The 15,806-nt window shown below is 36.3% G+C and overlaps 1 protein-coding gene across 4 annotated transcripts in view; it reads right to left on the bottom strand.

The window, feature by feature from the left end:
- Positions 1-15,806, bottom strand: part of LOC754534 (serine/threonine-protein kinase WNK2) — a 93,565-nt gene that overhangs the window by 43,169 nt on the left and 34,590 nt on the right. For all 4 annotated transcript variants that reach the window (XM_030972869.1, XM_030972868.1, XM_030972870.1 and 1 more), the window contains one exon: positions 3,332-3,542. In XM_030972869.1, coding sequence (XP_030828729.1) covers positions 3,332-3,542 — 211 coding nt within the window. The remainder of the gene's footprint in view (positions 1-3,331; positions 3,543-15,806) is intronic.

Here is a 15,806-nt window from a genome sequence, read left to right as displayed (position 1 = left end):
AGATTAAGGAATAGAGTTCCCTTTTGAAAAAGATAAGAAACAACTTTTTGGGACAACATGAATAAATTGAGAAAAATATATATATCATCTTACATTTTTTGTTTTTAATAATGTAGTTTTCTGGGGGGTTTGGGGCTAAATGCTTGATTTCATGCAATACATTTCACATTCAGATCTGACATTCAAGTTGTCATATCTGGAACACATCCTTATTTCAGTAAAGAATTATTGTGCTTTGGGCATAAATGAATTATTAGACGTGTCATATTTCATGTTCTGTCTAATGAGGCATCACTACAAACTCAGTCTGGACCCCCCCCCCCCCCTCTCCCAAATAAAATAGTCTCAATAATTCAGGTAGCTGTATATAGCCATTAACTAGGCAGCAACATCTTTGTCAACCTGATAAAATTCAACGAGTAGATCATTATTGGGTAATAAGTGCCCATCCTTATTACTTCCCTGCTCACTTTCATAAAACATCTTTGCTGTTATCTACATCCTCTCTGGCCTGACATTTAAAGATGGTTCATAAATCATTTGCAGCTCAATAGATTAGTTGCTGCGTGATGTTTTGAATGCGGTATAAGCTCTTCGCATCTAATTCAGTAAATACAGGACTTTAGCTTGGGGAATAAATTTCAGAACATATTACATGCGCTTGTAGTTTTAAAAATACATTTCATTTAATTAAACATTACATTTTCAAGAATCTCTTAATAATCTATTAAATTACATTTTAATCTAGATTGAAAATAGCCTACAACATGCATGTCCACCTCAAATGGGTAACCGGTATGGCTAAGAAGGAACTCATCATTTCCCTTAGACAGAATCTAATACCCTTTTACACTGCTCCTAAATTTAGTTTGCTTCTGAAATACATGTACACGGTTCGCGCTTGTTTCCATAATCATTCAAGTTTATTACAAAATTGCACATGTATGTATTATGTGCCTATTTTCCTAATCTGATGCAATCTTTTTTTAAATGCAAATGACCTTAATTACCAAATACTAATCACCTTTGGGTAATACCTAGGTTGACATAACAGGGGAGTGGGGGGGGGGGTGTCATCTCCTAAACACATGATTTTTTCTTGGTTTCAAAGAACTGACCACCTCTGATAAATTAGTATGAGTTTTACAAGACCACTTGTTTGCTTTTTTCACCACTGTACAAGGAATGGCAAAGGACTTGCTTGAAATGTCGTCTTAGGCTTGACAACCTTGATATACATGTAAAGACTTGGTTACATTAAGATGAGAAATATCAAATGAATTAAGTGATAATTAAAGACTTCCACTGCAAGGTCAATGATGTACATGTCAGATCATACTTGCGGAGGAAATCCTACAAGCGAATTTTCATAGTGATTATCATTTAATTCATCTTTCCTCCTACTCTGGCTCATATTGGTCTACATGTAGATTAATAAATTGATACTAGGAGGATTTATAGGATACAACATGTTCACCCAGAGGTCAGGGGTCGAAATGCAAGATTTGAAGTGAAGGCTCTTGGCTTTTACTTTTCCTTCAATGCACGGGAGACAAATACCTATCATTCATGTTAAATTAATTTATAACACACATTATGGCAAGAATTCTAATGAATTTTTCTAAAACTAATTAGTAATTGAATCCTTCAAATTGAAACTTCAAATGTGGACCCACACTACACTTTACTCTTGTTCTTATCCCCATCAAAAACCCAGACGCAAACCTATCCCTGAAATAGAGCCTCAAGTTTCAACCTCCATCATTTATCTTTCCCACCCATCCCTACTAGACTCCACACTTTCTCCTTCTGTCCTCACACTCTCCTCCTAAATCCCCATCTTTCGTTCTTGATTTTCTCTTTCCCAGTCTGTCATTGAAATAGTTCTACAAGGTGATGACATTGTCTCATTCAGACCCCAGAAAGTGACACAGAAATGTAGCTCTTCCTTCTTCTATGAGCAACCGAAGAGTAAGACAAAGAGACTTTCAATTCAAGTCCATCATCATTGTTGATAGTCACTAGCTAAGGTGATTTCCTCTTTCAATGAGAAGTAGAAACCCTTGTAACTTAAAATTTGTAATTGGCAGGTAAAATCATGCCTACATGTAGGTGAACTGCTTTCAGACTGCACTGCAAACGTTTCAGATGGCAGGAATTTAGAGGACTGAGCTAAGCGTCAATCTTTTTTTCTTTCTTTCATTTTTTTTTTTTAATTCAAACACTTCATCATTTGAACTTCATCTCCCTGAGTTATTCCCATTTCTTTCTTCTCCAGGATTCAATTTCTAGGCAAACACCTACTGACCTGCTTGTGTGGACATGTACGCACTGACCGCTAGACAACCTTTTACAAGGAGAGCGAGCGAGAGCTGACTGACTACCTTGCCATCTTGTTCAATGCATCTTTCCCCAAGTGCATGTTGTATCAGGGTCAGGTCAAGTGCCACCAATGCAAAAAATGACTGAGGCTCAACTATCTAAATGTAGGCCTACATACATGTATGCAAAGCTAGGTAGTATTTTAGATGAAATATCTGACATGACATGACATGACATACTACACTATTAATGCGCTGTCATCATTCCAGTACTTTGGATTCTCTTTGTGAATTTCACAATAATTACATCAAATTCAAGAGGTTCAGAGGTTTTTTCATCGCTTTCATCCAGGTCATACCCTAATTCAATTTACTAAAATGATTCAAACTGTATCAATTGTAGGCATTACATGTGAACTTAAAACTATTATAGTATACAAGTAGGATGTTTCATACTAATGCAAAACATTCTTGAATCAGTAGCAAAATATAAATAGGAGCACTTTATATGTAAGTACCCTGTGGGTCAAGAAAGCCGAGACAAAGTTTATCACCTTTGTGGTAACCGAGAAGAAATCACATAGCAATCTTGTTAACCCTTCCTGAAATAAGAAGTCTCCCTGGATTCCAAAAACTAGGTCAGAATGCTAAATACCACCTCAAAGTGACGGGATATCTAGGCCAAATTCTACATTGAAAATCTCAACAGAGAATGATGCCATGCTTTATCTCACCTAATGTTTTTGTTTTCAAATTTCTATGTTATACTTTACATGTAGAAGTATTTTTAAAATTCTCCCCTAAAACTGAATTCTTTGAAACAGTTTTTCTTAGCATGTTGACAATGATGTCTGAACTATCTTGCACTGGGGTCTACAGGAAACTGTGAGATAAAACAATTCAACACAATCAACAGGTGAAGGAATGATATAAAAAGTTGTTTTCTTTAAAGTAATTTTCTAAACCCACATTTACACTACCCAAAATTATGAAAAGAGGAATTTGATTACCATTTCTTTAGCAACTTGGTCAGGTTCATCTTTATTCAAATCAATCTCAAACTGGAGAGCTTCATTGTCTCTGTGCCTCTCTCTTCTCTTCTTGGGGTCTTCCACACGCAGCTGGAGCTGTATCTGATCTTTGTTGTCATCATGGACGATATCCACTCGGAAAGCAGTATCCTCAAAGAATGTGTGCTTCAGAAGCTCCTGGATAAGATACCTGGAAAGGAGACATAATAAAGAGAAGACCATTAATTAGTCATGTGACCTTCAGCATTGAAATTAAAATATAGGCAAGGTGGTAGCGATAGCTAGCTGCGACATGAAGTTATTTTTGTGCCAACAATTCACAAGAAATTGGCTTGGAGTGGTCTGAAAAAGATTGCACCACTATGCAAAGGAAAAGAGAATCTATTAACAGCTTATTTCACTTGGTATGCAGAAATATGTACTTCTCAGTAGATCCAGTTACAAAATATCTCTTCAGTAGACACACTGGAAATGACAGAAAATATGAAAGAATAGGAAAAAGACGGTGAAAAAACAACATAAAATTTATATTAAGAAGTTCAAAATCAAGGTGATATCAAGCGAAATGTCTACAACACGTTAAGAACTTGAGCCTTGAGCACAGTGAAACAAATCTATTGAACAAAATGGACAAGGAAGCAAAACCTGCATCAAAACAAAGTATTTGTAGAGAAGTTCAAAGTATGTTTCACCATAGGTTACTGTTACTGATCACATTTAAGATTTTAGTCAATATCAGATGATTGTAAAATTTTATTAACAAGCTCAAATAGAACTTAGATCAAACCAAATATCAAGTATTAGTAAAATTACACTTTTGAAGTCAATTCATATTCTTTCCTGACAACACATAGGAACGAAAATGACCAAATATCTTGGACTCGCCCAATTATAGTTTAGATATCAGATTGTGCATGTGATGGATGTGCATCAATCTTAAATGAGCCCCATGAATCCTGTCGAGACTGGAGGAGTTAATGATCAGATGACCATAAGCAGGTGTCTCTTGGAATGGAGATCATCACTTACTCTTCTACTTTCACAAAGCTGTGATATTAATAATTCAGAGAGATGAGCTCCCATAAATCTTGTCCTTGGGGAAAGGAAAGAATGGACAGGAGGCTGGGAATAAGGAAGCTAATCAAACTACTACATTTTCATTGCAGACATGGGATTCTACTTTCACCCTGGGAATATTTGTACACAAAGATTGTCTAGTTCACCTATTCATCATCTTTGTTAATATTTTAGGAATACATGACAAACTAAAATAATCACAATTCTGTACAGTCTTCATGTCATTGCGTTAATTGAAACAAATTCAAAATTTTAAAAAAATTAGTTACTAAAGGTTCAAATTGGAGAATAAATTCAGGTGTATCGATAAAACTGTAAAAACTGTACATACATGTACATGTACATAGAGTAACATTGAACAGTATACACTGTACATGATTTAGCAACTCATCTGTCTTTCTTATAAAACCCTACTTGAAAGTTGATGCTGCCAAAAGATATGTGGGGAGAAAGAATAATCTTACTTTCTTTTTAATTTTTTTTTTTCTTTTTCTTCTTTCTTGCTTATTCCTTTTTTTAAAGTAATAATTCAATTCAAACTTTCTATAAATTGGAGCAGGTAGGTGACTAAATTACAAGAGCGGAGACTATCCAGGAAGCATTAACAAATTTGTGGCCACAAATGGAATTAGTTCGTCAGTTTTTCCACAAACTTTCCATTAACATTAATGGCTAGTACTGTACATGTAACTAGTAAGTCTGAACATAATGTACCACGCGCACTATTTTACCACAAGTTATCACCACAAGTTATCACAATAGAGATAAGCCTGCACAGGAAAGGGGGGGGGGGGGGGGGGGGGGAATCAAGTAGATTGTGGTTTATTTCCGGAAAATAAACACATCCAGTCAATGGATGTGTGCCAATGTACATATGATGATAAAGAGTAGAACTACATGCAAGCCTACACATTGTGTCATATACTATATTTGGAAACAGCATTATCAACACTTATAAAAATACAAACCTGTTCTTTGTATTTCTGTATTATAAAGCATGTACAGTAATTCCTATAACTCACATCCCACATTTTGTCATGTGTAAAGGATGGCTTTCAATTGAGGAATTGATTAATGGTTTCATGATTATTATTTTGCACCATTGTCACTAAAAAAGCATAAATAGAGAGCTGGCACAACTTTTGAGAGAGATTTATTCCAGGTAAAGGCATGAAAAGACTTCATATGCATGCACTAAAGCATAAACATTCATGATGTGTTTAAATTTTAGTTTTATTCTGGGATTCTCCTTCGAAAATACTGAAAAATATTGTATACACATCATTACTTTAGGAGGTATTCACAACCAGAGAAGGATTAATGTGTCTCATTGAATGCAAAGGACTGCATGAATTGAGCACAGAGAGATTCTTTTCTTATGATAAACATGGCAAGATATGTGCATCATCAGTTACCTAGGAAACATACATGAGTTCTAGGGCGTTTTAGAAATGTCTTTCTTGACTCCTCTAGTCTGAAAGAATATCAAAAGATGTGAACTTTGCTTTCAAATGAATAGTAAGTCAATATCCTGGTCTGAGCAATACACATCAATGAAAGAGGATAAATGCCTTATAAAGATTTCCTTCTTTTCTATAAATGTCATTGCTGTTCTTGTAAAAGAACAGGGTTTCCATATTTCAAAGATGACATAATCTATCAATAGTCGGGAAAGCACGATAAATTCCATTTCAAGTAGCCTTGCAATACCTCAATACAGATAGTCTAGCAGATTTCTCATTTCTGTTTCATCTGCATTTCTTGGAATATCTTCTCATATTGTAACAAACATTATTAAATTGAAACATAAAAAGATATTTTTAATCTCCTTCACTAACTTCGCATTTACACAAAAAAATACAAATAATAAAGTAGTGTTGTTGATACCATGTACATGTAATTTATGACATTTATGACATTTATGATCCACATTTCTCAAAATGAACAGGACACACTCTTTCTAATATCTACATGTATATATGAGACGAAAGTGCAAACCTGTACAAGAATCACATAAAGAATGCAAAGAAAACATACAAGTGTAATTTGCATCAAGAGCAACCTTTCGGAGCGTAAGAATATCCAAATGCTGCCTCTAGGGGACAGTCCAATGACTACATCATGAAAACAGTGACCACTGACATAGTGTATAAGATGCATAATCGAACTCCTGGTGCCATCAAAATTGAAAATTGTTACCCGTCATATCAGAATAGGTAGGTCAGAATAGAGACCTATGTTTCAAAATTGGATCAAATAAAAGGGAAAACTAGTTTTTCTCCTTTCATTCTAAGTAACTACAAGTTAACTAAAAAGAAGGGGGCTACTCCAGGAAAACACAAGAGTGCTTCTTTAAACATACAGATTTAAAATAGAGTAATTCTTTGAAGATCAATAAAATGTTGCATTTATTCAGGAATGCAATGACAAAGTATTTATCATATTTATTTTCAATATTTTTTTTGAAAAAGAAAACACAGAATATCAAACCAACTAGAAATCAATGCAGACGAGGATAGGGAAAGCTCTATCTTAAATGGAATCATCTGCAAGACGGGTGCATATTAAAGCAGAGAAGTTGGGAAGACGGATCACGTTTAATGATGAGCTCAGGATGGGATGTATCGCCTCCCACTCTCTCTCTCTCTCTCTCTCTCTCTCTCTCTCTCTCTCTCTTATTCTCTTTTTCTCTCCAAAATGAACAGACTGCGGCATGTAGACTGCATTGATTGCCCAAATGCATGTGACCTGCATTGCCAAAATGCATTGCCTCTCATCCATAACTTGGCCTGACACCTTCTCCATTCTCTCTGACACTTTGCTTCATGCCATCTGCAATTTGCATTATTGAATGTGCTGCAGACATTGGTACATGTGAGAATCTATCATGAATCAAATGAATCAAATCAGATTTCTATTTTCCAACCATCCCAAGACATGAGGAAACAATATTCTTCATAAGTATAAACATCATTTTGTTTCTCAACATAGTAAACACTTATAGTAATACAAACATTACCCATGCCTGTATATTGCATGCAAAAATATTTCTCCTCATGATCATTTACACTTTCCGAGATGAATTAACGAGCTTCAACGCTCCCAACAAAAATAATTGGAATGAATAAAAGATGCAATAGTGCAGATCGCATATGGTATATGGGCCCCCAGAATGTTGCTCTTGTAGAAATGTCCATAATAAATGCATGAGGCAGACCTGGGTTATAAATCAAAGCTAGGCTTGCTTTCATGAAATAAATTTGCGGGGACCAGTCTGCCGTGCAGCTGAAGTGAAAGGGGTCATGTCAGTGTCTTCACTCAACAAGAGACTGTGAGGTGACGCCTCTCTCATTTCGAGAGAAGGAAGGATCATAGGTAAACCACATCTCAAATGAGGATCTCACGTGATTTTTTTTTAAAGCTGGGATCTGACCTTCGTGGGGCTTCTTCATGCCATTCATAAACTGGACTGATCTAAGACTCATTTTCCTTCTATAACTAATAAGCAATTTAAGCTTACTTTGAAATATATTCTTCCTCAATGTTCATATAGTGCATAGTGAAGCTTTGATTAATTACGGGTGACATAAACATAATTTCTGATATCATTGAATAATGAAAGATAAAAACATGTTTGTTTGTTTTTTCATTTAATGTACAGTGTAAGCAATTGTGTGAATGACAAGGAAATAACCCTAATGGTAAGAAGAAAAAAAGTTAATTCATTCAATGCAATGATACTCCAATTATTGTCTACTGGTATTATTATACAGGGTCTCTTTAACCACATTGAGTTGACCTAGCTGTACCATCTGATAGCCTCCCCGCCACTGAATAATGGTCATACTCTCACGCTTGGTGTTCATGACAGATTCTGCAACATAAAACCAACCCAGACAAAAGGTAGATGCATCATTTGGCAGGCCAGGGCAATTGGAATGTCTATAGAGTGACAAAGACCCCACCACAATGATCTTTCATCTGTGTCCAGAGTATCACCGCTTGATGATAAAATCTATAATATTGAAGGTATTGAGGGTATTCTCATTCGTGGGGTGTATTAATAGCAGGGTCATGAGGATTGTAATCATGGATGGATGGTTGGGGGGGGGGGGGGACTTAACTCTCGGCACTGTGGGAGACACTTCAGTATAATTGCACCTTTCTTGTTCAAGTCTATATCATTCTCCTGCTTATTTCATGCCTGAACAATTCATAGCCCTCCATGAATTAATATTGTAATATGATCAGCACAACAGCCTTCATCCAATTGTGTTGTGTATCAGAGCTGAATTGAACTTAGCGGTACAACATTTAGGGGGCTTCAGCTTACAATCCATTATGTGGCAGATATTAACAGCAAGATTGAAGATTTTTTTTAAAGTATACCAAGTGAAATATCTCTTTAAATATTAAATTTGCAGATTATTAAGGTCATTTTCTATCTGTGATGTGCATTATCCAACCATACAAAAAAATGGGCATCTTTCATCCAACCCAGAAATTTATTTCACCCCCCCCCCCCCCCCTCCATATAGATAATATTGATTTTTGAACAACTCTGCTACCTAGATTTTTACTTGAAAACGTTGAACAGTAGTTTTAAGCTATAAACCATTTAATTGAGGTTTATATGGAGGTTATTGTTAATAATACTACTACATGCATCCATAGAAATCTCCTCTTGGGGCAGACAATGTGTTAGATTGTTGGAGTGAGTCAGTCCAAGAATGCCTCTATCTCTTCTATTCATCTCAAGGTCTTTGTGAGAAGTAAACAATTCATTAAGTCAATAAGTCTACACCTCAGCTCACAGGAACCATCCAAAACAATCACAAAACAATAACCACAACATACAGACCACTATGCACTTATGCAGGTACATGTAGAAATAATGCCTGTTGGATTCAATTGTACACGTTTAGGCCCACACGTCTACTTCTATTTTTCTGGAAGTCTTTGATCAATGTTAGAAAAGACAAACTATTTTCTGTGCAAATAATTGAAAATTTTGAAAGTAGTGATAGAGCCTGTCAGATAACTGTACTGTATTTTATGAATGTTGGAAAATACATTAGAAACTACAAATATCACATGTGGCATGTCAAAGAAGATTTTAATAAACTTCTAATAACCTTTTTAATACTGTGAATATTAATTTGTAAAATATTTGTTCAGTACATGTAGGCCTACATAAAATTATAGAGAAAAGGTGTGACAGCTTTGTCAGAATCAAACTATGTACAAATTCAGGTTTTATTTAAAATAAATACTCCACCTATAAATGCTTTGAATTAGGGCTGCGACGAGTAGTCGAATGCTCGAGTACTCGCACTGTTGACAACTACTTGAGTACGATTTCTCGTATTTGAATATTCGGACGCAAAAAAAAATAATTCCCGATCACCTGGCACTGTCCAGGCCGACGCTTACCCGTGCCAGCGAGAGCGCCGGGCGCTGGCATGGTACTGTCTGTAAAAATGTTTCCCAGCTCAATCACAGTCAAACTCACCACTCAGAAACTGGGACCAAATGTCCGGATTTCTGTTTGGACTTGGAGGAAAATGGATTATTCTGCAATTTTTGGTTGTTAAACCAGCATTGTTTACTGTTATTATTATTATTAAATCAGCGCCTTCAACTGCAACTCAAAGTAAAACTGAGTTTTCCGAGACGGACCTGGGAGACTGCTCCTGTGGTATGGTGGTGGCAAAAAAATAATAAATAAATAAAATTTAAAAAAAAATAATAATTAAAAAAAACAAAAAAACATGGCGTCCAAATATTTGAATATTCGCTTGTAAGCCTGGGAGTGTACTCGGCTACCTCATTACACGGTTGTGCCTTACTTTGAATCTTTCTGCATGATATCCCTTTAATTGTCAATAAGTGCACTCTATATTAAATGTACATGTCTACTTAACTATCAAATGATATTCTGCATTTTGCACTGCATTCAACACGGTACATTTTGTTCTGGGCGCTTTCTACCAGCATTTTGTGGGGGAACATTTCAAGTTAATTATTTCCGTATCCATGGCTATCTAAATGGAGTCCCAAGGTAAAGTCAGTAAATTAGTAATTATGCTCTACTCTATCTCCAATTATAAGTCTGGTGTGGCAGTAACTTGCTGAAGAGAGAGAGAGAGAGAGACTAGAAATAATTGACTTTACACCCACATCATACTAACAAAAATATAACCACCCTGTATATCAAATGACCTTGAATGCTAAAAGGGCAATTTCATTTCACACACAGAGTGATATTTTTTAAACTAACAACTGCATCAGTGCACAGAAGTGAATGTGACACAAATTGAGCACTGCATGTAACAGAATAATAATTATAAATAAGTACATGAAGTGAGTCAGGCCCATACAATATAGGGTAATTTGAAAACCGGTAGGCCTACGTTTCATAGAATACTGTAAAAGTAGAAATATTTGTGGAACATTAATTTTTGCGGATTTCGCGCTAGAACTCACAAAAAATATGAGCATTATTTTGTTTGCGTGTTTTGAATGAGCTAAACTGCGTGCAACGCGAATTTAAGAACCAGCGAATATGTTTGGGGTCGCTCAGCCCGAAAAATAATCACGCGGAAAATAACAGCGTTTTAATACAGTAGAGTGTCTGCATGCTTTTCAAGTATGCCTATGTCAAGTTATTTACTTCATTTTACATGTAGAATATCACTTTGCAACACTTCCAAAAACAAATGTGACATAACATGTGGTTTTCTGCAAAATTTCATTTCTTTTGAGCATTGATTGCAGTAAGGACATTGATTTCTCTTGTGATGAGAGGGGGGACGTTAAGGGATTTGCCGTCAAACAGTCGTCAATAACCAATGTGTTTGGCATACAACCAGCAGGATTATCAGATAGACTGTGTTGTCAAATAAGCTGGACAAGGCACACTAGAGTAGGATGCCACTTTTGTATTTCAATTTTTTTAATTTGTTTATTAATATTTATATATACATGTATAATTAAATTTGAATGACAACACCCCGGGTTTTTAAATTAAAGTTCCCATTATGCTTGGTCTTTGGGTGGTCCAATTTCTTTTTCAATAGGAGGTTAATGACTCATAACAGAAACTACAGACTGCTGGAAATGAGCAGTAACATTTTTAACATAGTATGTTGACTAGATATTATCATGTTTTGTAGCTCTTGACTGATTAATAGCAGACTTTGTTCAAGTTCTATCGAATGGGGACTTTCCCTGAAGTCTTTGGTTATAATCTAACAAGGCTGCTTACTGGTCAGTTTTAATTACGGGGCAAATTGAATATTATGGGTTTTCCTGCAGCATTTTCAGATGGTGAGTACGAAGGGGAAACCCTGCTTAGATTCTTCACTGATTGTATGCAAATGCAATAAGACATGTAGATGTATTAATAACTTACATGAGTATGATATACATATTTTCATCAGGAGAGTTGTTTTGCTACAACATCTCTGGACTCATCTCTTAGATATCAACGCCTCTTTGAGAGTGATATATTCCCTGTCGGAAACTGGACAGGAAGGTCGGAAAGGGGATTTATAGGGCAATCTTGACTTGGCCCATTGATACTGCCTACAAACAACCCTTGAACGAGCATGCAGCCCATCGCTGGCAATTGCAGCAGACAGTTTATTAAGACATTTCCTAATTAGCTGGTCCTTTCCTGCCTAATTTGAGCTACCATATTGGAAAGATACTTGTAGAAATGCCATAAACATGGAAGGGGTTTGTGAATCTTCCGTTATGGTCTTGAGGGAGATCGGGAGGGGCAAGTTGTCTGCATGAGACGTAATGACCTTACAAAGTCACCTTGTCATGGGAACTTCTATACTGTCAGACCCTTGTTTTAATAAGTTGACTCACAAGATCCAGTAATTTTACAAGGCAATATTCTGGCTTCTTCTTTAAATGGGTAGATCTTCCATTGAAATGTGTGATTAGGGATTAACTTTCAAGAAATAAAATCCTCATGAAAAGTGTATTTTTTTTCTTCAGTTTTAGCACCAATGCATGGACATGTATGCTTGTTAAATTGCCAATATTCTCAGTTGCAATGACAAATATTCTTTACAACCAAAACAAACATGCAATAATCAGATTCACATAAGAATAAACAAAATTCATATCCAGATCATATTGGTAATTCATCAGATTGCTGGCAACAATGATCATGCTTGGTTTACGGTAGCATTTCTGCTTCTCAGCCTAAAACCTGAAGAAAAGCAATTTGTTAGGCCTTGTAATTTCATTCTATAGATTGCGTGTACAGAAGTAATTACACTTTCACTCTTCATTTTGATTTCAACATTTTTTTGAAGTTTCCACTTCCCTGAACTTTCATGTTTGGACGTATACTTTGTAGATCCACATTCATATTAGTATCAGAATCATAGTACATTGACATGATAGGTGACATCGTAAGAAATATTCTTAGAGCTTATTTAGTTTCGATTTTCATGAACAATGTCTGCATGTTAACCCGAACTTAACCTGATTCGATTTGTCACAGATGCAGTTACCAAGTAACAAACCCTGCTGTTTTTCAGGGGAATATTACATGTCACTTGAGTGACTTCACACAGCAATACCAGTGGGCTCTGTAACATCCCTAGCCTTTTCTTTTAACAACTTTTCTGTAATATGAACTACAACAAGGAGAACTCGTACAGAAAGCCTCAAACAAGAAGCTCCCTTCTTTATTCTCTCATTTAAACATTTGCACATTCTCTCTTTCTCTCTCTCTCTCTCTTTCTTTTTTCTCTCTCTCTTTTTCTCACACACACATACACACTCAAACAGACTCCCCACTCTGATCTCTGAAGTGTGTAGAATGTTTCAAGCAGGCGTTTTAGATCTCTTCATTACAGGGTAATCTACTGAACAAAGACCAGTGTTTGATTTTGAAATGCATGGTCTTCTCCTCCTACAACACATCTTTCCACAACGATAAAGAATTTCTGAGAAACCTACGCAGTACGCAATATTCCTGGATATCAATGGAGCATTTCTTTAGGTTACTGACTCAAATGACCTGGACTGGAGTCCATGATGCTACATCTGTTCAGTGCTCTCTGTATTAAACCACTGAGGGTGCCAAGATACAAACCACAGGGTTCATTAAATCTCTTTGCACTCGCCTAGTTACTCATAGTTTCTTGCTGGCAGAGTAACGAGGCTCGGAAGTGTTCTTACATTATCAAGCTATGAGCCACCCACAGACTGTAAGACAACATGAACTTTGCAATGTCTCCGAGCCATTTCATGTGAACGTGTTGTAGACCGGCAAATGTACAAGTCCACTATGTGTGTACAGTACATTAAAAATTCATTGCAAGTATAAGTAAATGGCTTGATGATTTGATGGCTGAAATAAGAAAGGTTCGTTTTCCAAAATCAAATTAACATAACTTGTATGTATTGAAATAATATAAGGTTCAAAGTAATTGTATAGCCTACATGTATAGGACAAGAGAGGCAGAGAGTATGTGTATGTGTGGTCTGGTAAAATAGCATGTAAGATCCCTACACAGCTTCATATTTTTTAAAGGAACTGCATAGGGATCATACATTAAAAACTGTTTGGAAAACATGTATTCCTATGTCTGCATGAATATCTTAACATGGCAAGGCATAAAGCTGTAAATACACGTTGGCATGGTCTCCTTGACTGATGTGTTGGGTTACACCTGTGTATGGTTGGTTGGATATATTATATATTTCATATCTATAAATACTCCTGCACATAATCCAAACAGACTGACATCTTGACACGACACCACTGTGATTGATACAGTGATGTGGGTCAACATGGGGTTAACAAGGGGTCATGTCAAAATCATCTGTTATCCAGTTTTTCAAGATTCAATTTGCACTTGCCATCCTCCATAATGACTATCATGTAACTGACTGAAGGGGATACCTGTCTACAAGCATCAACATGTAAGAGATGATGGATCTCACAGCAATAGTTTTGTGTCTTGGTTGGAGACTGCTTCCTCTTGTCATTGGATACATGCACAGGTACTTGTCCTCCAGGCAAAGACTGTTAACACAACACTGGTGGTGGTGGAGAAATAGTCTTAACACAGGCTTTAATGGGCAGTGAGAGACGTCCTTGCCAGTAACTTTAAACAAAGTGATGGTAAGAAGAAACACTGCTGACAGATATGACGTACATGTAGCATGTTACACCATGTACACAATCAAAACAAACAATATCTATCCCCTACTTTTGTTATCATTTCTATTCGGGCCGGGTCAAAATGGATTGTGGCTGCTTTACGCGAATGTATGCGTTAGATGGATGGCAGTGCCTTTCAGCCCTTTTTTTTTAAAATTCTTCTCTCTATAACAGTTCATAATGACAGCCATTTTTTCTCATTGTAATAAAGAAACTTCCCAACTGCTTACATAAGCCTCAATGTAAAGAATGAAATATTCATTTAAATACAGGAGCTGCATATCTAAATATCTGCCACCCGCCTCTTCCTTCCTCTAGCTTTACTTAGAAGACACCTGTCATATAACCTTCCCACCTCTTTCTGTCTCTTTTTCCCTATAAAAATGTTAATGTGGCAATTACAGGATCATCTAATTATAATCGGGATTTGACATGTCACAAAACCCACCCTCAGTTTTTGCATTCTAAGAAAACATGTGATCAAGAATCACAGGAAATACTACTTGTCCTGTGGAGATATTCATGACATGAAAATTGTTAATGTTTGCATCCTTTTTTCGAGGTTGATTATAACCGTAAATTTGTTTGATCCTTGTTCTAAATGTATTAGCCGGAAGAGGGTATTGACCACTTGCCAATATTTACTTTTAATCACACTGCCTCAACTTTGCAAAGTTTGGGACATACGTGTACCCATTACTATAAACTCACCACAGAGAGAGAGAGAGAGAGAGAGAGAGAGAGAAGAGAGAGAGAGAAAGAGAGAGAGAGAGAGAGAGAGAAGAGAGAGAGAGAAAAAAAGAGAGAGGAAAAAGAGAGAGAGAGAAAGAGAGAGAAAGAGAGAGAAAGAGAGAGAAAGAGAGAGAAAAAGAGAGAGAAAGAGAGAGAAAGAGAGAGGGAGAGAAAGACAAAAACATAAAGACGAAAAGAGAGAGAGAGAGAAATGGGGGTACAAATTAAGGCTGTGCACAACAGTGTAATGAGGTACCCGAGTACACTCCCAGGCTTATAAGCGAATACTTGAATATTCGGACGTCATGTTTTTTTTGAATTTTTTTGAATTTTTTTGAATTTTTAGTTTTTTTAATGTTTTTCTTTTTTTGCCACCACCATACCTCTGGTGCAGTATCCCAGTATCGCTGAAAACGCATGCAGTTTTACTTCGAGTTGCAGTTGAAGGCG

The sequence above is a fragment of the Strongylocentrotus purpuratus genome, unplaced genomic scaffold, assembly GCF_000002235.5.
Source record: "Strongylocentrotus purpuratus isolate Spur 01 unplaced genomic scaffold, Spur_5.0 spur5_scaffold_6, whole genome shotgun sequence".
Taxonomy (NCBI): domain Eukaryota; kingdom Metazoa; phylum Echinodermata; class Echinoidea; order Camarodonta; family Strongylocentrotidae; genus Strongylocentrotus; species Strongylocentrotus purpuratus.
Note: the sequence above shows the minus strand (reverse complement) of the source record. Positions and strands in the feature narration are given on the sequence as shown.